Source organism: Paralichthys olivaceus, chromosome 10, assembly GCF_024713975.1.
Source record: "Paralichthys olivaceus isolate ysfri-2021 chromosome 10, ASM2471397v2, whole genome shotgun sequence".
NCBI classification, from domain to species: Eukaryota; Metazoa; Chordata; class Actinopteri; order Pleuronectiformes; family Paralichthyidae; genus Paralichthys; species Paralichthys olivaceus.
The window spans coordinates 19,103,171-19,126,580 of record NC_091102.1 but is presented as its reverse complement, the minus strand read 5'-3'; the positions used below and the strand labels follow the sequence as shown (position 1 = coordinate 19,126,580).

At 40.7% G+C, this 23,410-nt stretch overlaps 3 protein-coding genes across 9 annotated transcripts; all 3 read right to left on the bottom strand.

The window, feature by feature from the left end:
• Positions 1-5,628: 5,628 nt before the first annotated feature.
• LOC109631104 (aurora kinase B-like) lies at positions 5,629-10,544 on the bottom strand. 4 transcript variants are annotated; one of them, XM_069533314.1, is made up of 7 exons: positions 9,177-10,544; positions 8,813-9,128; positions 8,442-8,536; positions 7,048-7,095; positions 6,710-6,931; positions 5,975-6,413; positions 5,629-5,848 (listed from the first exon to the last, which is right to left on the bottom strand). In XM_069533314.1, the coding sequence occupies exons 1-7, from the start codon at positions 9,744-9,746 to the stop codon at positions 5,733-5,735; spliced, it is 1,806 nt and encodes a 601-aa protein (XP_069389415.1). In that variant the 5' UTR covers positions 9,747-10,544; the 3' UTR covers positions 5,629-5,732. The 4 variants fall into 4 exon arrangements, with proteins under 4 accessions (XP_069389415.1, XP_069389418.1, XP_069389417.1 ...); XM_069533317.1 differs by having other exon boundaries at positions 8,813-9,032; positions 9,177-10,543; XM_069533316.1 differs by having other exon boundaries at positions 5,975-6,148; positions 6,236-6,413; positions 8,813-10,540.
• A 3,865-nt stretch (positions 10,545-14,409) lies between these two features.
• LOC109631107 (serine/threonine-protein kinase pim-2-like) lies at positions 14,410-18,836 on the bottom strand. 3 transcript variants are annotated; one of them, XM_020089705.2, is made up of 7 exons: positions 18,566-18,836; positions 18,186-18,280; positions 17,010-17,057; positions 16,675-16,896; positions 15,733-15,910; positions 15,472-15,645; positions 14,410-15,345 (listed from the first exon to the last, which is right to left on the bottom strand). In XM_020089705.2, exons 1-7 carry the CDS (start codon positions 18,729-18,731, stop codon positions 15,230-15,232), a joined length of 999 nt encoding a protein of 332 aa, XP_019945264.2. In that variant the 5' UTR covers positions 18,732-18,836; the 3' UTR covers positions 14,410-15,229. The 3 variants fall into 3 exon arrangements, with proteins under 3 accessions (XP_019945264.2, XP_069389419.1, XP_069389420.1); XM_069533318.1 differs by having other exon boundaries at positions 15,472-15,910; XM_069533319.1 differs by lacking the exon at positions 18,566-18,836 and adding an exon at positions 17,223-17,360 and having other exon boundaries at positions 15,472-15,910.
• Positions 18,837-19,140: 304 nt separating this feature from the next.
• Positions 19,141-20,908, bottom strand: LOC138411884 (serine/threonine-protein kinase pim-2-like). Of its 2 annotated transcripts, XM_069533321.1 has the most exons (4): positions 20,791-20,908; positions 19,911-20,073; positions 19,652-19,825; positions 19,141-19,525 (listed from the first exon to the last, which is right to left on the bottom strand). In XM_069533321.1, the coding sequence occupies exons 2-4, from the start codon at positions 20,050-20,052 to the stop codon at positions 19,410-19,412; spliced, it is 432 nt and encodes a 143-aa protein (XP_069389422.1). In that variant the 5' UTR covers positions 20,053-20,073; positions 20,791-20,908; the 3' UTR covers positions 19,141-19,409. The 2 variants fall into 2 exon arrangements, with proteins under 2 accessions (XP_069389422.1, XP_069389421.1); XM_069533320.1 differs by lacking the exon at positions 20,791-20,908 and having other exon boundaries at positions 19,911-20,729.
• Between the last annotated feature and the right edge of the window lie 2,502 nt (positions 20,909-23,410).

Here is a 23,410-nt window from a genome sequence, read left to right as displayed (position 1 = left end):
TGAATTTTAATGGACTACAAATTGTTTCTTTGATTATGTGGATTTCATCATGTTTTCAGCACTGCAGCATTTGGAAGCATTTAAGAAAACATAACTGTGTAATAAGAATAGAGATCACCTGCAAGCAGTTTTTTTAAAACTTGCATTAGTCAGTTTTCTTCTTACACTCCACTGTGTCTCACTGAGACCTTGCTCTCATCCGTAAACCTTTTTAAAGTGCGTTGAGAGAAGGTTTCTCTCCCTTTTTAATTTCAAATAAAATCTTTTAAGCTAAAGGGATTCTCATCATGGAGTCGTATCTGAGCCCTTAATCAGAGACATTTCAAAATTGTAGACAGTTTATCCCTTTCTACGAGTTTCTGTTTTTCATCTGCACCCAAGAAATGTAAGAAATTATTAAAATGTCAAAACAAAAAAAAAAATCTTAAAAAAGCTCACAAAGGATTGAGGGATAATAGGCTGTAGAGTGACTTGCAAACATTCTAGATAGCTGCAGTATATTAGCACAGTGATTCCTATACAGCTGGAATAGTGTATAAACACATGATAATCATATCTCAGGATATTTAACCATACAAAAAAACATGATATGGAAAAGCCTGAATCACGCAGCTGGTGCCGGTTTCAGTCCCATACCTGCTTTAAAGCAATGTTTTGTTCCATTTGAGACACTTGCATCATGAAAGTGATTGTTTGTTACAAATGATTTGGTCAAAAAAATGATTGATTCTTTGAGGAAAATCTTTTCATCTGGGATACAGATATTATCTCTGGGCAAGTGAGTGGAAGGTACCAAACCTTTGTGGATGCTTCAGTGTTCCCTCAAAGCAACATTCTCATCTGAAATGTAGCTAAGTGGATATGTGTTGACTTTGAAGTGAACATGGGAACATCTAGAGGAGTGATCCTCGACTGGTGGACCTGTGGGCCTCATCCAGCCTGCAGAATATTAATGATTTCAGAAAGACATTTAGCTTTTCATCTTTTACCTTATCTTCCTATCTCTATCTCTTTCCTATACACTGATTTGTTTATTGTAGTCTGTCACACTGTCAACAGTTACTGCCACATAATTGTTTTTTTACTCTAATCCAATGTGTAAAATTTGTATTTCATTGTCAAACTGTGCGCCCCCTTGGCCCGCTGTGTCTCTGCCTCTCTGTGCACACTGGCTTGGAGAGTACATACCTCCACCAAGGTTGATTCTCCACTTTATCACTATATTGCATGTACTTAAAAAGTGAAAAAGAAATCAGATCTGCACGTTTATTATGGTTTGTTGTGGCTATTTCAGATGCATAAAGATTAAAGTCATTGCTGGTCTTTCTGCGGTTTTGTTCAACATCTGCAGATGGATTCACAACATGAGATGCAAGAATGAGCACAGGGGTAAGGTGATATAATTGTTATACACCTACTAGAGGTGCTGAGAAATTTCTGTGTTATTACTTCTTCCACTAAGAAATGCTGGAAAGGTTTTATTCTACACAATATATATCGATACGTTTATATTCCAGTTTTTGACTATTTTCCACAGAAGTCAACAACATCAACACCTAGACACTTCTTTAAAAAGCGTAAATGGTTTGAAATATTTCCAGACTAACCTGTTAAGGAAGTTTTGACCATCCTCACACATTACATCTGTACACCATTATGAGAATAGGGCCTGTCTGATTCCACACATACTCTCTGCTCTCCAGGCAGTACCCAAGGTCAGGTTATGGTTAACAGTACATTGTTGAAGGACTTTCATATCTAATTCAGATGCCTCAGACAGAGAGGCACCAATCCAACTCTTTTGTGCATATTACACCAGCCAGGGCAGAGGAAAGAGGTGAGGCTGACAGTAAACACAAAGACAGAGCTGTTATTATTGTTAAGTTTTTTATTCATCACGTACTTCAGTTCATATATTTGTGGTTTAGTTCCTTACATGTGGTATTATCGAATCATTCCTTTATCAAAGCCTCCCTCTCTGAAACAATTGAGATGGAAATCGTTTTATTAGGTTTGATTTATCAACCCCACATCAACCCTTCTCACGTCAGACATTTTGAATGTTTGACAGCACAGGTGGAACAAGTCCAATTAACGACGGCTGCATTCCATTTAGGTGAGCCATTCCCAGGCCTCTGTCTGTCACTGTGCATTCCCACTCCGCGACATGGTTTACTGGTCCGCTTAATGGAAGCCGCCATTATTAATGTTGTTACTCACACCTGTGCTTCGACCAGTCAAAATGTCTGACGTGGAAAAGGGTCTATCTGCGTTCGCAGGCACGCTGCAAAGCATCCTGTCAGCTTTTAATCAGCACCGCATCGTCATACAAGAAAGGGCACGACCATCAGGACTCTGCCTAATGGCATATAAAGTGGTTTAAGTTGATTAGTGTTCTCTTCCCATAACGACTGCATTCTGCGATTAGGTTTTATGTATTTACAGATTTTAACCGCCACTCATCGGTGAACTGCCTCCACAGCAAAGAGAACATTTTCTAGTGATAATTTTATAATCGATAATTACTTTGTGGTAGTGGGGTATGATCAGTGAACAGAGGCATCTGTTACATTCTTGTATGTTGGAGAGTGATCACACTATTTAATTTTAGTATTAACTTTGTAAGAAAGTAAAAATTATATGTATGATTTTAACCTTGGTTTTACTTTAACTATGCATGTGTCACGTATTGTATTGACATGGTTTTGTGTTTCCTAATCCAATTTTAAACGTTTATGAACACCCCCAACCCACAATCAAACACTCAGGGTAAAGAAGGATATTAAATAAAATTAAATACAATAATAAAAAAAAAAATATAGAAATATATAAGAATAAATTAAAGTAAATGCAAATATAAATATACAAATACAAATAAATTAAATTAAATAAAAATCAAAAGCCTAGATAAAATGACGCTCTCTCATTAATAATATTAGTTATAACAATTCATATTAATCTTATTAGGTGCTGCTATTTTATTCCGTTTCACTCATTCATTTCCACTTGGTCACTTTCCAAAAATTGCGGCTTGGTACAAAGTGATTAGGATAGATAGCTAATATACAGAACTTTGCCTCAAGAGGGACCTCTATGGCAGCTATACGTGAGACCAGGTTAACTGTATTCTTCCAAAACAACTGAATTTTTGGGCACTCCCAACATTAACATTGCATTTAGGTCAATTATCAGGAATGTCAGGGTTAAACTGACTAAGTTTCACAGGTGTGACATATGTATAGAACAACCATTTTTACTGTAAGTTTCAATGCTGTGTTAATAGTCTGAAACGCGTCTTACCAATGTCACACCATAACCGGAAGTTCATTTTGTCATTATTGTTTCTATTTTTTGTAATAAACTATTCTGGACATTGGAGTTGATGACCACTGACCTTGACTGTGTAGAGTAAGTCATTGAATATGCAGAGAGAAGAGAGAGTGACACATCATGTTAATGACAAGTCACACACGTTGATCTTAAAGCCAGTATCACAGGAGCAAGACTCCAGTCATTTATAAATACTCTACATTGTTTGCAGTGAGAAAAAAGGCTCAAAATGATGACCAACACATAAGGAATCATTAAGGCCAACAATTCTAAACATGGGTATTGATTATTTACAGCTTGGGATGCCGACAAATTATTTTCAGTCCTTAGATACAATTGTTGAGCACAAACAGGGAACACTGATCTACTTACTCTGTGCATGGATCTGCAATATGCAAATGCTCAGCTTAGACGCTCAGCTTCTGTGTGGTAAATAAACTTAGTGGGAAGAGTTGCTGTGGTACAAAATTGACATGAGAGTCAGCAGCAGCAGAAAAATATTTAATGACAAAGTTACTGGATGACAGCAGCAGGGAGTGTGGCACACGTCTGATGTCTTTTCCCCCCACAAGCTTGTCCTTTTGTAAGTTTTTTGCAGGAGCAAGCAGAGCTGGCATGAGGTTGTCCCCTGAGACCCAGGATGGATTACTGAACGGGCAAAACGGGCACAGACCCAGGCACCTGAGAGGTCAGGGGGCTCTTGGCCCGAGCCTCTGTTAGAATTTCTTGTTGACAACTTAGAGACGTAAAGCAACACACAAAAACAGACAGAGAACATCCACCAAATAACACAATGATCACAAAGACACAGAAAACAACTTCAAAGAGACACAAAATAACCACAAAGAGACACAATAATGGGAAATTACTTTTAGATGATTATGCCCAATCGGTCTCTTTTAATTAATCCATGCCTAAAACATTCAAACTGTCATTTTACATCTCTATTAAAATGATTTTAATGTTAAAAGACAAATGGGAGCTGGGCACCTCATCATATCCAAAAGTCAATTGAACAAGAAAAAAAAACGTCCTCATTCTTCACAGGTATTTATAGTTTGCAAATTTTAAAGCCCCAACAAGGAGTTCTTAACTGGTAACGGTCTTATTTTAATATTGCTGCCACTTTATGACCCACAACAGCAAATTAGACACAAAAAAGGCTTTTTCTATAAACTATTCTCAATGTTGATTGAATGTTGTTCCATTTCCATTTGCCCACAATAGGAGGAGGAGGAAGAATGTATTTCTTGTACCTGTACAAATGTATTAAATACTCAGTGATAATGTTAAAACGGTTCTAATATTGCTAGAAGATTGTCTTCAATGACAAATGGGTCCATATATGAATATTTTGGAGTATTTTGATCTTCGAAAATCCTCCCCCTGTTGGGCTTTGTTTGCATTTGGAGCAGAGAGAGACAGTGATCTGAGAAGAGGATGTAAACAGATGCACTCCTTGTTTTGTGTTTTGTCAATAGAGTAAGTAAGTAAAACAATCTGAAGAGAGCTGCAGGGTCACATTGTTTTTTTGGTGTGTGTCCTAAACTCACTACATGTTTGTCTGTTTTTCAGTACTTCAAAAACAGATGCACATGCTGCCTGGACCGAGGTTTTAACGGACACTACTGCTTTTGTCCACAGAAGCGCCAAAACCAACAAAGATGAAAAGTTCCTCTAGGAACCCTTAATAATAACCTGACAGACAGTTAGTTATGTTAGTAAGTAGCTTTACAAATAAGTCAAATTATTATATTGTGTGTGATGGTACTTAAAAACATAAACTGATGCTGAAACTCAATGACTTTTCTAATAACACTTTATAATGTGTATCTAATCAGTTTTATTTGAGTGCAACAACATACTCAATGAAGTGAATATCATGTAACTGTGACAGCCAATAGGTTGTTAGCCATTGAGGACATTTTCATTTAGCATGCTGCAGCTTCATTGATGTTTCTACAAAACATCAATGTGAGGTATATTTACAAGGTCGAGTCTGGGTGCACTGCCACCGTTGCTGTAGTTCAAACATCATCTCCGTTACCTCTCAACAACGTAGAAAGTTATAGAATAGAGTGTTAAAATGCATACCTCCCAGCCAAACAGTCTCAATCCAATCAAACTGCACCAAATTTGGCACACTTATATGCATAGAACATACTGTAGGCCTGATTTTTTTCTTCATCAAGATCAATTAATTACCTTGGGATATGAGTTAAGTTTTTAATGTCAGATATAGTTGTTTTTCAAAGTTAAAAATGTCACGAATATTAAATCATATTCATATACACAGTGTTTACTCAAATGAAGCATTTATTCAAATCAACATTTGAACATTTTATATTCTCTTTCTGGCGCACACACACACACACACACACACACACTAATGCATTAATAATTCATTTGTCACAGTTCACACAGGAACATGACAACCAGGGGTGCTCCCGTATCTGCTCCAGTGTTGCACGTTTGTCAGAATGTGGAGCCAGACACATGTTCAGCAGATCCTGGCACTCTGAGAAGACAGACAATTAAAGAGAAAGGAAAGATTAGTCTGGAATCTGCATTGATATACTGCAACATGGAAGGAACACTATAACTGCACACTATTAATACCAAAACACAGCTACTGTGATTTTACCTTGGGACAGCTCTTTGCTGATTTTCACCTCACTGCGGATGAAGGCTCTGGTGTCAAATTCTACGCTTCCATCCAACAACTCAAACAGCACCGCACCCAACTGCCAGACTGTGGTGGGGACGGCCTCGTAACTGTTAGTTGAAAAAAACTCTGGAGGAGCATACACACTGGTTCCTGTATGCAAAATAGAAGTAGATTGAAAGAAACAAAGGATAACGGAACAGGCGAAGTTTTCAATGAACGTCAGGAACAGAACCGTACCAGAGAAGGAGTGGTAAGGGCCGTCTTGTGCATAGCAGCCACATCCAAAGTCTATGATCCGCACTCGAGGACCATCAGAAGTGGTTTGGATCAGGATGTTTTCCAGTTTGAGGTCCCGATGGAACGTTTTCATGGCGTGCATGTCTATGGCTGCCTCCACCAACTGCTTCATGATGATCTGAAACAGAAATACAGAGACACAGATGAGTTAGAGTGGTGAAGAAGGGACTGAAGTTACACTGATTATTGTCAAAGTAGCAGCTTTTCATCAAACAGGCTTGATGGAGTAACAGTCCTGGAGCTTTCCACCAGAGCTCAATGCTCAGAAACTAGTGTTTAAAGAACTTTTGTTGAAATTGATTTTTGATCTAGTTTTGGTTGGAGCCAAATTAAATGTATTCAAAGTGATGACAGGTTCAGAAGTAGTCTAGTGCAGCTTAAAAAATGTCTGACACACTCAAACAGCTTCAGTACCTTTGCCTTGTGCTCGTCCAGTTGACCACAGTTGTCCTCTACGTAGTCAACCAGGTCGACACAGGGGACCGGTCTTTCCATGACCAGGAAAACCTGCTCGCCCAGATCGTACCAATCTAATAACTGTACGACTGCAGATTTGCCTACGAAGCCTGCTGGACCTCCTGCTCCCACCATGATGAGCACCTCAAAGGGGATTTTATGTTCCTGCCCCTCGAAGACCTGATGGAAAACAATACACAATATAAGTGTTTCTGTTACTGTGGCTGTGTGTTTTCCTCATCAACAGTACAAAAACAAAACAAAAATAAAATGATTAATCTGATCAAGTTACTCACAAATGGTACAAACTTCACATTATCTTTTGGGATGCATTTGATCGCAACCTGTAAGACAGAATCATATATCAGTACATCTGGTCAGCACAGTATGGAGAAAGTATGGATGGTGACTGTGGCCCAATCCCACTTGACCCCTTCTCCTTCACTTGTTTTCGAAGGTTATCATGCCCCTTGAAACAGAGTCCCAAGGGTTAGTAGTTGAAATCTTCCCCTATGAAGTGGGACAGCCATTCAAGAAGCTGTTACATCAGACATGTCAAACTATAGGACCGTGGGCCACTTCTGGCTTGTGGTACAATTATATCCAGTCAGCGATAAAATATCGTATGTCCATCTTAACTGGCCTGCCTGTAAATGGGACGCACACTTTTTTGGTGAAAAGCTCTAAAGGCTGAGCCACGGTGCACAATGCCCGGCTAGACGCAAAGGAGCGAGCGAGCGAGCGCTCCTCCCCACTCCACTTACTCACTAATTTGATGATATAAAATTATTTTTCTAGTGTTCTAGAGATCCCACTGCCTGCTCCGTAAAGTTCACCCACAAACTTTACTTTGTGATGAAGATGAACAAAAACCCACACCTTCACTCCATCAGCCACTTTCCACAGCACAGAACCTAACCCCAAACATTAACGAACTGGCAGCCAATAAAAGATGCCAAACATCTGGTTCTGGCACATGTACATAAAAGAAGAATGTAGCCTACCTAAATATGTTTTCTTTTTGCACTTTATCCAATATCCTGTTTATCCTGTTTAATAAATGTTGACGATGTTTGGTCCTCAACATAGTCCCAGTTTTCAATTTTGGCCCTCTCTGTGTTTGAGTTTAACACCACTGATTGAGATCTTCAGTAATTGTCCCGAAAACACAACAGACATAACAAAAGGTTTTCCTGGGATGTCATTGTAATAACATTGTTGAGATCTTAAATAAACCAGTGCTAGTGCTAGCTGTTACTAAAGTGACACATTGATAATATCTAAATAACATCTATGCTAATGCAGGTGGCTCAATGACATTTGAAATTGAAAAGCTTGGATGATGCTCTGCATTATTTCATGTATGAATACAAAGCACACAGCTTCAGGCTGCTAGCAGTGGCTAACTGTGCCAGGATGCTTTGTTATTAGAGGAGCAGTTAAGTTCAGTAACATCACTGATATGCACTGTTTAAAACAAATGCATCGTGTAGCTTCAAAGAGGGAAGGTGCAACATGAAATTGTTTGAAAATACGGGATATCATGCAAAAGGTTAGCGTTAGCATGCTAATAACAGCATGCTAACACTCACTAAACGCAGGATAAGGGCAAAGGGGTAGGGAGAAGGGGGGGAAATGGGATTGGGCCTGTATGTATTTGTGATGTGAAATAAGATACGTTTCCACTTACTGGTAGAGAATCAGATTTTCTTAAGCCAGCGTAGACTGATCCAAAGCCTCCTTCACCAACCTCCTGAAGCTTCTGGTACTTGTCATTGAAGTCAGCTACACACACACAGGCACACATTTATAGTTGTGATAAACATGAACAAAACATTGAATCATTCCTCTAATTTGATTAAGTGCATTTTTTAAAACATAAGATCATATCATCACAATCAGATTCAGCTGAATGTTGATACACAGGAATATTGAAACATCACCCAACCATAGTCAACTGCACTATTCCTAACTTTAACCCTGATTCAGATTTCAAAACCAAACTACACAGTATTATCTGTTGGGATCTTATTTTCTTGTTTTCTTTCTCACACAACTTACAGCTGCTGTAGTGACCGACGAGGAAAGAGAATATGCTGCCACTGATGGATGATTGGCCTCTGGAAATTGGGGAAGGGTCAGTTTCACTGTTTTCACCCCTCTTTCTTTTGCTGGGCGTCTTTGACTCTTTGCTGGCCTTTCTCTTGGTGGCCCTTGCAACACTCCCTGCCACCTCAGGAGGATTATGGGCACCCCTCTTCCTTTTGCTGGGCGTCTCTGCCTCTTTGCTGGCCTTTCTCTTGGTGGCCCTTGCAACGCTCCCTGCCACCTCAGGAGGATTGTGGGCACCCTTTTTCCTTTTGCAGGGCGTCTCTGCCTCTCTGCTGGCCTTTCTCTGTTTGGCCCTCGCAACGCTCCGGGCCACCTCAGGAGGATTGTGGGCACCCCTCTTCCTCTTGATGGGCGTCTCTGCCTCAGGAGGATTGTGGGCACCCCTCTTCTGCTTGATGGGCTTCTCTGTCTCTCTGTTGGCCTTTCCCTGTTTGGCCCTCGCAACGCTCCGTGCCACCTTAGGAGGATTGTGGGCACCCCTCTTTCTCTTGGTGGGCGTCTCTGCCTCAGGAGGATTGTGGGCACCCCTCTTCCTCTTGATGGGCGTCTCTTCCTCTCTGTTGGCCTTTTTCTTTGTGGCCCTTGCAATGCTCCGTGCCACCTCAGGAGGATTGTGGGCACCCCTCTTCCTCTTGCATGGCGTCTCTGCCTCTCTGCTGGCCTTTCTCTTTGGGGCCCTCGCAATGCTCCGTGCCACCTCAGGAGGATTATGGGCACCCCTCTTCCTCTTGCTTGGCATCTCTGCCTCTCTGCTGGCCTTTCTCTTCGTGGCCCTCGCAACGCTCCGTGCCACCTCAGGAGGATTGTGGGCACCCTTCTTCCTCTTGCCTGGCGTCTCTGCCTCTCTGTTGGCCTTTCTCTTCGTGTCTCTTGGTGGGAACATGTTGTTGTTGTAGATCTTGATCTTTACCAAATCAGAAAATATCCGACAGACAATATTAACAAACTGTGTCTTACTCTATGGAAATCTTGAGCATAACTGAGTTGCAGCTGCCTATGATCTGATCTGATCTGAGGTTGACTTTGATCTCAGATTAGGTGTAGCCCTATGGATAGGAGGCACTACATAGGAACATAGTAAATAGGAAAAAACATTTTCAGGTAAATTCCTTCAAAGGAGCAAGTTGCAGCTGAACACCCCTCTCCTTCCAAACATGAAAAAGAACCTGTGGTAGCCTTCAGTTGCCATAAAAACTCATAAGGTGTTTAGTTTATTCAATTCAATTGTATTTGTATAGCGCCAAATCATAATAAACATTATCGCAAGGCACTTTACATAGAAGGTCAAGACCTAAAATCGTATTAATACAGAAAAACCCAATAGTTCCCACAATGAGCAAGCACTTTGGCTACTGTGGAGAGGATGGGGTGAGCAAAGAAGGAGAGGAGAGATCAGTGGAAAAGAGGGAAGAGAAGAGAGAGTGATAGTGGGGAGGAGAGGGAGAGAGAGACGCAAGAGAGACTGGGAACACCTGAGCACCATCAGGTATCAGATGTGACGAGTTAAAATGTAAACAGTAACAGTGTTAAGACTTATTGATTATTATTGATCACAGTCACAATTCATGTAATAATAAATTACGTATTGTTGTTAAGTATTGTTGTTAAAAATAGTAATTGTTGTTGTCCTGGAGTTCTGTGGTCAGAGATATCTGAAATGAGAGAGAAAAAGTTAAATAGTTATTGACATGTAATAAAATAAATAAATGGGGGGGGGGGGGGGGGGGGCAGAGGGACAGGGAAAAGTGTAGAAGTGCTCAGTGGATGATGGGAGTTGCCCCAGCAGTCTGGACCTATAGCAGCATAACTAAGGGATGGTTCAGGACTCACCTGATCCAGAACTAACTATAGGCTTTATCAAAAAGGAACATTTTAAGTTAAACTTTAAATGCAGAGATGGTGTCTGTTTCCCGAACCCAGAGTGGGAGCTGGTTCCACAGGAGAGGAGCCTGTAAGCTGAATGCTCTTCCTCCTGTTCTACTCTTACAGACTCTGGGAACCACAAGAGAGCCTGTGTTTTGGGAATGAAGTGATCTATTTGGATAGCACGTTATCAGTTCTTTGATATATGAAGGGGCTTGATTGTTAAGGGCCTTATATGTGAGGAGCAGGATCTTGAATTCAGCCTGGGCTACTGTAAAACACATGGCAGCCTCTGTAGAGAGTACCCCCTCGATGTAAATATAAAGTATTTAAATATAAATGGCCCATTCTAGGGTAAAGAAAACTAGAATTCATACAATTTAGATGAAATGGAACTAGTGAAAACATGAGGATCATCTGCATGCCAAAGTGTCCTTGGGCAAGATGCTGAACCCTGAACTTCCCCCAAAGAACAACAAAAAGTGCTACAAATAGATGCACTGTATGAATGTGTGTGTGAATGGTTCAATGGCAAACTGTAGTGTTAAGCACTTTGAGTCATCAAGACTAGAAAAGTGCTATATAAATACAACCATTTACAAACACACTCTTTTCTGAAAAACACAGACCCCTGTCATAGTCAAGACTTGTTTTTTTTATGGGCTACTCTAAGTTAATAGATAAAGTTTGGCCATTGTTGACACTGTTTGGATGTAGGAATTAATCTAAACATGTCTGTCAGCCACAAACACAGATTGGTAAATCAAGACAAGTCAGCATGTAGCTCCCTGTATATGTCTTTCCTCACAGAGATCAATTCACAAACAACAATCTCCTCCATGTTAACTGTTGTTGTGTTGCTTGATTTATTTAAGCTGCCTTCAGACATTTGGGACATTTTTCTAAAAAAGTTTTCAGAAGAGCTGTATGTGAGAACGCAAATGTCCAAGTTGTTCCAGCCGTTTTCCTGAACTTTTCCAGCAAGCTCTAGAGGAAAACGTTCGTAAAGTATCAGTGACACCTCAGGATGAAAAGGAAGAGCAATAAACATAGGGGACTAGAATGTCAACTTGGAAAATGCAAGCTCTCGCTGATAGGGAAGCTGCCAGTGTTGATGTGCTGTAAACAAAAACATAGGATTTCTGCAGCAGAATTGTCCCACGTCTGGCATGCTCTACCAAGGCACCACTCCTCACCTGAAAGTTCTAGAAAATGTTCTATTGTTGTGAATACAATACGACAATACTCCTCATCTCACCCTCCCCTTCCAATCATGACAGAGCACCTGTGGTGAACTTCAGTTGTGACGATTTGTCACGTGATCATATTATGTACATTTGTTTTGAGTTTTACACTTATTTATATTTGTATATTTACTTCAGTTGTGACGAAAACTCAAATAATATGTGCCAACATCACGACTACAACACCAGACAGTAAGCGAGAGTGAAAGACAAAATATATACAGTAATATATAGTATATAGTAAGTATAGTTCCTGGCTTGGGGTACACTGCATCAATCAGCCTTCATAGCGGTGCTTATTGCTCTACCAACAGGGTTTATATGTATTCTATTCATAATCTAAATAAAACAGAGCCTTAACCTCAATGTCTATTGTTTATATTTTTGTGTCCATGGCTCTTGTAAATCATTGTCTCAGCTCCTGCAGTGCTGAGGCTGCACGTTCCATGATTATCACCTATGAAGTCCTTTAATCCTTTTTTTTTATTTTTTTATAAACAAACAATTAGGCTTCTCAGTTTCCAGTTCATAAGTCTGGTTCCTTTTGCAGATAAGATTGCCAACATTAGCAAACTATGTGTTACTGCAGATTGCAAACCATCCATTTTATTTGCAAGCAAGCATATCTGGGATACCGCTACATCTTCATTTATTATAGAACTCAGTATTTCTACTCCTTCCCAGCGTTTCCTTACTTCTGTGCAGAGAATGACTCTTGATAAACAACAAAACTTTACCAACCTGAAAACATTAAGCAATATATGGTTTTCTTAGCAGAGGTCATGGCCTGTCGGAGATATATTCTTTTTGATATATGCATATTTGCTTTTATATCCATGCAGATATTATAGTCATATAATTGAATGTTTCTATGACTACAGCTCCCATAATCCTGTGGGAGTGACATCACCAGAAAGTACTGAAACATGAGCCTGATCGCTGGTGTTGTTTACGTAACGTGCAGGGGAGATGGAGTTATTTTGTGGAATTAATTGTTTAATTCAGAACGTTCAGTGCAGATTTCATTCAGCAGAGGGGACAGGATGGAAGCTTCAGCTGCTCCAGGCGTGTTTCTTCTGTCTTTGAGGGATAATATCTTCAAGTGAGGGGGAGGTCGGTGGAGCAGCGAGGCTTTGGAAGGAGGCTGTCGGTAACGCTGTTACCAGCATTTGTTCGGCCTCGCAGAGTTTTCCTTGAGTCAGAAAGTAGTTGAAGACGTCCCATTCGCACTCTGAGTCAATTTTGAAGCAGACTACTTCCCTGGAGGACTCAGACTCATTCTGATTGAGAGAGAAAAACGACCCACGGAGGCACAACAATCATGTGGTCAATAGCTGAGATGCTGAAGCAACTGGTAACGATACTGCAGCAGCAGTGCGAGAAAAGGGGTTGCTGGGAAATTTTTCTCTGCTTAAATAGGCCGCCTAAGGAGGTGGGTGTGTATATTAGATGATTGTGGAGAATGAGGTATGTCACATGATGTGTGTCAGATGATTGGAGCAGCGCAGCTCGAGTTAGCTGCCTGAACTACCTCACAGGGTTCGCTCCATAAGAATTTATTTTTTAATGTTATTATTATTATTATTATTATTTAATTATGGCTAAATAACACATGATTTGTGGTTGTGGTTGTTCATTTCAACTTAAAATGCTAATGTCAAATTTCACCTCATACTGTAAAAGTAGATTTATGTGCTCACACATTCAGCTCTGGTCCATTCATTTTGTCTAAGAAGAAGTGGAAGTTTGTTTGCTATGTGCTGATTTTGGGGAATTATCTATTAGCTATTCTTTAACTGTGCGAGAGCCTGAAGATGGCCAACCAAAATTTATGTATGTAAAAATGCATCCGACCATCTGATGGGCAAATGAAGCATGGCATAGTGGAAATTTGGTTGTCTAATCAGTCATGCTACTCAGAAATCAGGCTCATATCGCACAGTGTAGGTGTAAAACAAGAAAAATGTTGCTTGTTTGTTTACACTCCAGATTTATTTTAGATTATACATTTAATTACTTTGTTTTCAGAAATTACAAGATCAGAACTATGAGAAAAAAGTCAAATATTATGTGACTGACCGCAAACTTATTTTTCACTATTCCTTACTTTGTTTTTCTTCATCTCCTTTTCACCACCACTTAGCATCTCACATATGGCACAGTGCTGCAACTCACTCTGTTCGTATCCTGTGTTCAGCTGTCAAAGGTCAAAATGCCTCAGGATCAAAGGAACTTGTGTGCTCACAAAATAAGAATTACTAGGGCTGTCAATCGATTAAAATTTTTTTACTAATTAATCGCACAAATTTCTGTAAATAATCGTGATTAATTTATCAATAAATGAATTGCATTTTTCTACTTAAGACTGAAGCTTATAATGTATATTTATTTATGTGAAATTATCAAATGAATGTAGAATAAACACAGAGAAGGTATATATAAATTCAAAACCATTTTAATGGCTTAAAGGAGAAGTTTTTTTTTTTTTAACCTGGTCCTTATTTCCAGCATATGGTATGTAGATCTACATACCATCTATATACATCGGACGCTTTTAGATCCACATGCAATCGGCGTAGATCCATACAATGCCAGGGTTCGGGGCATACACAATACAGCCTCTAAGTAACGCATTATCTGCCGCAATACTCTTTATTTACTATAAATCTCCAGCACTAGTCCCCTGTGAGTCTCGCCAGCCTCAAAGCTCCTTTAAGGTGCACATATGTACAGTGCAAATACAATAAAGAGAAAGGAAAGATACTGTTGAAAGTTCAGAACATTGAACATTTTTTACTCCATAGACATAATTTACTTAATCCTTCTTTACACTCAGCCAGTTACTGAAGCAGACCAGTTTGTTTATGTTATCAGGGGATAAAGAAGCGTGCTTCTTTTGAATGATATGGCCTGAGAGTGAGAACAACCTCTCACAAGGCACTGTGGTTGCAGGGGTTGACAGGTACTGGGGGCAATGGGTGCCAGCCTGGCATGTGCTCCTCTCTCTTTGACCAACATTGTAGTTGACACCCGTCTATGTCCATTTTTGGCTCTGCTTTGTAGCGATCCAGACAATGCTCTATGGACTCCTCCTGGTCATCTGTATCTGAATCAGAAGAACCCAGCAAGATGGACGTCCTCCTCTTCTTTGGTGACGGGAGAGAGTAATAAGTAAATGCAGTACACCTGAGCCACCTGCCCACTCTCTCCCTCCTGCCTCCGACACTAAAAAACCCCCACTACCACAGTTATAAATAATTCATTTGTCACAGTTCACACAGGAACATGACAACCAGGGGTGCTCCCGTATCTGCTCCAGTGTTGCACGTTTGTCAGAATGTGGAGTCAGACACATGTTCAGCAGATCCTGGCACTCTGAGAAGAGAGACAATTAAAGAGAAAGGAAAGATTAGTCTGGAATCTGCATTGATATACTGCAACATGGAAGGAACACTTTAACTGCACACTATTAATACCAAAACACAGCTACTGTGATTTTACCTTGGGACAGCTCATTGCTGATTTTCACCTCACTGAGGATGAAGGCTTTGGTGTCAAATTCTATGCTTCCATCCAACAACTCAAACAGCACCGCACCCAACTGCCAGACTGTGGTGGGGACGGCCTCGTAACTGTCAGTTGAAAAAAACTCTGGAGGAGCAAACGCACTGGTTCCTGTATGCAAAATAGAAGTAGATTGAAAGAAACAAAGGATAACGGAACAGGCGAAGTTTTCAATGAACGTCAGGAACAGAACCGTACCAGAGAAGGAGTGGTAAGGGCCGTCTTTTGCATAGCAGCCACATCCAAAGTCTATGATCCGCACTCGAGGACCATCAGAAGTGGTTTGGATCAGGATGTTTTCCGGTTTGAGGTCCCGATGGAACATTTTCATGGCGTGCATGTCTATGGCTGCCTCCACCAGCTGCTTCATGATGATCTGAAACAGAAATACAGAGACACAGATGAGTTAAGCCTAGTTTATGCTTCTGCGTCACGTCGACGCCGTACCTACGCCGTAGGTCGTTGAGCATTCGAAGTTCTGCGTCGAGGGAACGCGTTGCTCTGCAATTCACCGCCATGCCGCTAGGGGGTGTAGCGGTGTGTTTGTGTGGTTATAGCCAAATCCTCGCTTTTTCTTCCGTAAAGTAAACAACAGTAAACAATGGCGACCGAGGTGGAGCAGCTGTATTTGTTGTTGGAGCTCATCAATATTGAAGAACAAATGCTTATATTGCAAATGTTGAAGCACAAGCTACAAAGAAAACGTTTGCGGAGTTGGTTTTTACGACGAGGAAGAAAGACCGGAAAAGCAACTGCCGGAACTTACGTTCTGAGCGGACCAATCACAGCGCTTACGGTCCCCGTCGACGTCCGCGTAGTTAGGATTTTTGGGAGGCGCACGTCAGGCTACGGCGTAGGGGTCTGCGTCGACGCAGAAGCATAAACTAGGCTTTAGAGTGGTGAAGAAGGGACTGAAGTTACACTGATTATTGTCAAAGAAGCAGCTTTTCATCAAACAGGCTTGATGGAGTAACAGTCCTGGAGCTTTCCACCAGAGCTCAATGCTCAGAAACTAGTGTTTAAAGAACTTATGTTGAAATTGATTTTTGATATAGTTTTGGTTGGAGCCAAATTAAATGTATTCAAAGTGATGACCGGTTCAGAAGTAGTCTAGTGCAGCTTAAAAAACAGCTTCAGTACCTTTGCCTTGTGCTCGTCCAGTTGATCACCGTTTTCCTTCAGGTGGTCAAACAGGTCGACACAGGGGACCGGTCTTTCCATGACCAAGAAAACCTCCTCGCCCAGATCGTACCAATCTAATAACTGTACGACTGCAGATTTGCCCATAAAGCCTGCTGGACCTGCTGCTACCACCATGATGAGCACCTCCAAGGGGATTTGATGTTTCTGCCCCTCGAAGACCTGATGGAAAACAATACACAATATTAGTGTTTCTGTAACTGTGGCTGTGTATGTGTTTTTCTCATCAACAACAGAAATACAAAAACAAAAAATATATAAAATGATAAACTCACAAATGTTACAAACTTCACAGTATCTTTTGGGATGCATTTGATCGCAACCTGTAAGACAGAATCATATATCAGTACATCTGGTCAGCACAGTATGGTGAAAGTATGGATGGTGACTGTGGCCCAATCCCATTTGACCCCTTCTCCTTCCCTTGTTTTTGAGGGTTATCATGCCCCTTGAAACAGAGTCCCAAGGGTTAGAAGTTGAAATCTTACCCTACAAAGTGGGACAGCCATTCAAGAAGCTGTTACGTCAGACATGTCAAACTTAAGGACTGTGGGCCACTTCTGGCTTGTGGTACAATTATATCCAGCCAGCGATAAAATATCGTCTGTCCATCTTAACTGGCCCGCCTGTAAATAGGAGACACACTTTTTTGGTGAAAAGCTCTATAGACTGAGCCACGGTGCACAATGACCCGGCTAGACGCACAGGGGCGAGCGAGCGCTCCTCCCCACTCCACTTACTCACTGAGTATTTGATGATATAAATTTTTTTTTCTAGTGTTCTAGAGATCCCACTGCCTGCTCCGTAAAGTTCACCCACAAACTTTACTTTGTGATGAAGATGAACAAAAACCCACACCTTCACTCCATCAGCCACTTTCCACAGCACAGAACCTAACCCCAAACATTAATGAACTGGCAGCCAATAAAAGATGCCTAACATCTGGTTCTGGCACATGTACATAAGAGACGAATGTAGCCTACCTAAATATGTTTTCTTTTTGCACTTTATCCAATATCCTGTTTATCCTGTTTAATAAATGTTGACGATGTTTGGTCCTGGAAGTAGTCACAGTTTTTAATTTTGACCCTCTGAAATTGAAAAGCTTGGATGATGCTCTGCATTATTTCATGTATGAATACAAAGCACACAGCTTCAGGCTGCTAGCAGTGGCTAACTGTGCGAGGATGCTTTGTTGTTAGAGGAGCAGTTAAGTTCAGTAACATCACTGATAGACACTGTTTAAAACAAATGCATCGTGTAGCTTCAAAGAGGGAAGGTGCAACATGAAATTGTGTGAAAATACGGGATATCATGCAGAAAGTTAGCGTTAGCATGCTAATGGCAGCTAACTAAACAAAGGATAAGGGCAAAGTGGTAGGGAGAAGGGGGGGGAATGGGATTGGGCCTGTATGTATTTGTGATGTGAAATAAGATACGTTTCCACTTACTGGTAGAGAATCAGATTTTCTTAAGCCAGCGTAGACTGATCCAAAGCCTCCTTCACCAACCTCCTGAAGCTTCTGGTACTTGTCATTGAAGTCAGCTACACACATACGTTTATAGTTGTGATAAACATGAACAAAATATTGAATCATTCCTCTAATTTGATTAAGTGCATTTTTTAAAACATAAGATCATATCATCACAATCAGATTCAGATGAATGTCGATACACAGGAATATTGAAACATCACCCAACCATAGTCAACTGCACTAATCCTAACTTTAACCCTGATTTAGAATTCAAAACCAAACTACACAGTATTATCTGTTGGGATCTTATTTTGTGAAAACAGGAGCACACTTGTTTTCTTTCTCACACAACTTACAGCTGCTGTAGTGACCGATGAGGAAAGAGAATCTGCTGCCATTGATGGATGATTGGCCTCTGGAAATTGGGGAAGGGTCAGTTTCACTGTTTTCACCCCTCTTCCTTTTGCTGGGCGTCTCTGCCTCTCTGCCGGCCTTTCCCTTGGTGGCCCTTTGTGGCAACATGTTGTTGTTGATCTTAATTATTACCAAATAAGAAAATATCCGACAGACAATATCAACAAACTGTGTCTTACTCTATGGAAATCTTGAGTATCACTGAGTTGCAGCTCCCTATGATCTGATCTGAGGTTGACTTTGATCTTAGATTATAGGAAAATATGAAGTAGGAAAATACATTTTCAGTTAAATTTTCTCCTTCAAAGGTACAGTGTGTAGAATTGTGTGATAAAATGCCTAAGGATCAGAGGAACTTGTGTGGTCACAAAATAAAAATTACATTTGTGTTTATGACAAAAGATTAGTCCATCTGACAAATGATTGTCTGGCTCTTGTGGTAGAAATGAATTGGTTATAGGTTATTGTGACAGGCTCGTGCCACCGCGGGTTCCTCGACACAGATGAGTCTGGTCAGTGCTTAGTTAATTATTTTATTACTTTCTCACACACACACATATATACACAATTGTCCTCCTGGGTTCTTTCGGTTAGCCTCCAGCTACTCCTCCTGACCTTGTGTCCAAGCACGCTACTGCTGATAAAGGGGGGGAGAGTAATAAGTAAATGCAGTACACCTGTACACCATCAGACTCTCTCCCTGGCACCAATCCCTGAGCCACCTGCCCACTCTCTCCATCCTGCCACCAACACTAACCACCCCCCACTACCACAGTTCTAAATAATTCATTTGTCACAGTTCACACAGGAACATGACAACCAGGGGAGCTCCCATATCTGCTCCAGTGTTGCACGTTTGTCAGAATGTGGAGCCAGACACATGTTCAGCAGATCCTGGGACTCTGAGAAGAGAGACAATTAAAGAGAAAGGAAAGATTAGTCTGGAGTCTGCATTGATATACTGCAACATGGAAGGAACACTATAACTGCACACTATTAATACCAAAACACAGCTACTGTGATTTTACCTTGGGACAGCTCATCGTTGATTTCCACCTCACTGCGGATGAAGGCTTTGGTGTCAAATTCTATGCTTCCATCCAACAACTCAAACAGCACCGCACCCAACTGCCAGACTGTGGTGGGGACGGCCTCGTAACTGTAAGTTGAAAACAACTCTGGAGGAGCAAACGCACTGGTTCCTGTATGCAAAATAGAAGTAGATTGATAAACAAAGGATAACGGAACAGGCGAAGTTTTCAATGAACGTCAGGAACAGAACCGTACCAGAGAAGGAGTGGTAAGGGCCGTCTTTTGCATAGCAGCCACATCCAAAGTCTATGATCCGCACTCGAGGACCATCAGAAGTGGTTTGGATCAGGATGTTTTCCAGTTTGAGGTCCCGATGGAACATTTCCATGGTGTGCATGTCTATGGCTGCCTCCACCAGCTGCTTCATGATGATCGGAAACAGAAATACAGAGACACAGATGAGTTAGAGTGGTGAAGAAGGGACTGAAGTTACACTTGCCCATCAAAGACCTGATGGAAAACAATACACAATATTAGTGTTTCTGTAACTGTGGCTGTGTATGTGTTTTCCTCATCAACAAAAGAAATACAAAAACCAAAAAAATATAAAATGATTAATCAAATGTTGCAACTTCACAGTATCTTTTTGGATGCATTTGATCGCACCTGTAAGACAAAATCATATATCAGTACATCTGGTCAGCACAGTATGGTGAAAGTATGGATGGTGACTGTGGCCCAATCCCATTTGACCCCTTCTCCTTCCCTTGAAGGTTATCATTCCCCTTGAAGCAGAGTCACAAGGGTTAGTGGTTAACCTACGAAGTGGGACAGCCATTCAAGAAGCTGTTACGTCAGACATGTCAAACTTAAGGACCTAGGGCCACTTCTGGCTTGTGGTACAATTATATCCAGCCGGCGATAAAATATCGTATGTCCATCTTAACTGGCCTGCCTGTAAATAGGACGCACACTTTTTTGGTGAAAAGCTCTATAGGCCGAGCCACGGTGCACAATGCCCGGCTAGACGCACAGGAGCGAGCGAGCACTCCTCCCCACTCCACTTACTCACTGAGTATTTGATGATATACATTTTTTTATCTATCTATCGCTGCAAAAGAAGAATGTAGCCTACCTAAATATGTTTTCTTTTTGCACTTTATCCAATATCCTGTTTATCCTGTTAATAAATACTGACTATGTTGGTCCCAGTTTTTAATTTTGTCCCTCTCTGTGATTGCACACTTATTTTCTTTCTCACACAACTTACCTCTGCTGCTGTGGCCGATGAAGAGAATCTGCTGTCATCAAAGGCAAGGCACTTAACATCTTCTAAAGACCTAAAATCTTATGAAGAGAGTAAAGGTGCCCTATCTTGCAATGTTAAAGAAAGAGAAAAAAAAGAAAGAAAAATACTTGATTCATCCCTTTGTCTGGATCTTTGACAAAATTTAATTAGTGATATTTTATTTGCCCATGTCCCATCCTTCAACCAGGTGTCATGGAAATCTGCTCTGTTAGTTTCTGTATAATCCTGCTGATAAACAAACAAACCATCTAACAAACAGACAGGGGAGAGACCCTCCTTGGTGGAGGTAATAAGGCTTTGTGCTATTTTTTAACGTGCATTGTTAATTAGCAGCAAGAACGATGTAATGGTTCTAGATGCATCACTCTCTTAGAAATACTGTTTTTCTATTGAACAGTATGAACATCATTAGAGAAAACTAAATATTGCAGCCGAACAAAGAGAAGTTGACGAATGCCCTAACAGTCTTCCCACCATTAACAAGCACACATTATTATTAAACACTGGAATTGTTTCCAATGCAGATCAACTTTCACCACCCTTTATTCTCTGCTGACACTAAAAGCTTTGGATGCTCTGAACAATAATCAGTACTTCTGAAACTGAGGACTAGATAGAATAACACATCAGGCACAGTTATCTCTCTCATCTCATTCTTTTATCTTCTTCCTAAAGCACTTTTTCCATCAACCAAATTTCTGTTAATAACTCAGGGATTGGCAGGGAGCCAGAGAGCTGCAGGATTATGGGCTGAGATCTCTGTAATGACCATAGGTGTGGAAATTGAAACAGTCAAGTGTGATGGGCAACTGGGACCAAATTGGAAACATTTACTTTCACATTCTTCAGTTTAATATGTGGTAGCAAAAGTAGTGTGCTGTTAAAAAAGGGAAAATGGATACTGGAGTCCAAAATAGTAGCCATTAATTACTTCCGCCAAGGAGGTTATACATTCACCTCTTTCTGTTTGTTTTTTGGTTGTATGTTTTGCTTGTACACTACTAGATGGATTAAACCTAGTGGAAGGTTGCAGTATGGGTCAAGTAAGAACCCACTAAATCTAGAAGAGGAACCGAATTTGGGGGTTGAGTTTTTTTTCTCTTTCTTTAACATCGCAAGGCAGGGTGTTACTGAATTTCCTTTTTTTTCTTGATTGTGAAAAAAAAAAAATGTTCAGGGGACTGTGTTCAATTTGGTGCAGATCCAAATAAAAATCCAGATCAAGTGAATGAAAATTTAGTTTTATGAGGGGACTGATAGGTCTTGGTAGAGGATTGTCATTCTAGTGTCAGTTTAAATACAGAAAGTTTTATTGTGTCATGATGTCATTGGTTTGACCTATTCTACGCAGCTCTGTCTGTAGACTTTGCAATGATGATGCCATATTCTCGAAAAATCACTTTTCTAAGTGTTGGGAAAGTTTGGCATTAACAAAAGCCCCCATAGTTTGAAATTGTGCAACATGAGGGGTAATGACATCGTTGTTTCCCACAGAATAAGATTCAATCTTGCTCCTGGAAGGGGTACGCACAGTTCATTCTGATGCACTACAGAGCCAGAGTGAGAGGTACACAGAGAGTGCGGGTGGCTGCCTGCTGAGAACTACATGCCCCTTGTGGGAACACACACAGCTGAAACTATGAGTTCTATCTGTCTGTGAGGATGGTTAAAACTTATGGATGTTTTGAAGGCTCATCATCGCAGCAGGATTTCTCCCAGTGCAGCTGCTGAGGAGGGTGGGGGAGGAGACAAGGGTAGAAAGAGAGCATGTATCAACTGTATACACTATTAACACGTAAGAATGAACCCACAACAAAAAACCCTGTTTCGTGTTCATAACCACAGTCCTTGTATTTGTTTTCTTATCAGGTGAGCTCTACTTAGTTCTGTGCCTGAATGTACGTAAAAAGCTGGACAAGGTGTCTGACATTTCTGCTGTTGTACACAAATGAAGCTATAAATATTCCAGGTACAGGTGCTGCCATCTTTCACTGATGACATTTGAAACCAGAGTTTGCAAATGTGTGATCATGATGTGGATGTTATTGAGGTCCTGAAAATACACCCGCTGGACTAATCATGTCTCAGCTGTCAATCATGACATTGACCATTTTTATAGCATCAAACAACTGAATAAAAATAAAATGTATTAGTAACATGAGGACATGGACATACACCAGTGTGACAAGAGCTATGTAAAATTACAGAAACCATCTTTGGAAACAGTTAATCATTTTTATGAGATCCATCTCCCATCTGCTGACATGCTTATAACCTTTACTTTAGCCAGCCAGCAGGGGGTGATCCAAATGATTTGGTTTCACTTTTGTGAGCTGTCATGTCAGCCATCTTTAGTTGCAGTCTATGGCCTGAAGTAGCTTTTACATTCTTAAATGTTAAGATATTGTAATATTTAACCTATTCAGCTGTCTTAGTAAATCCACGA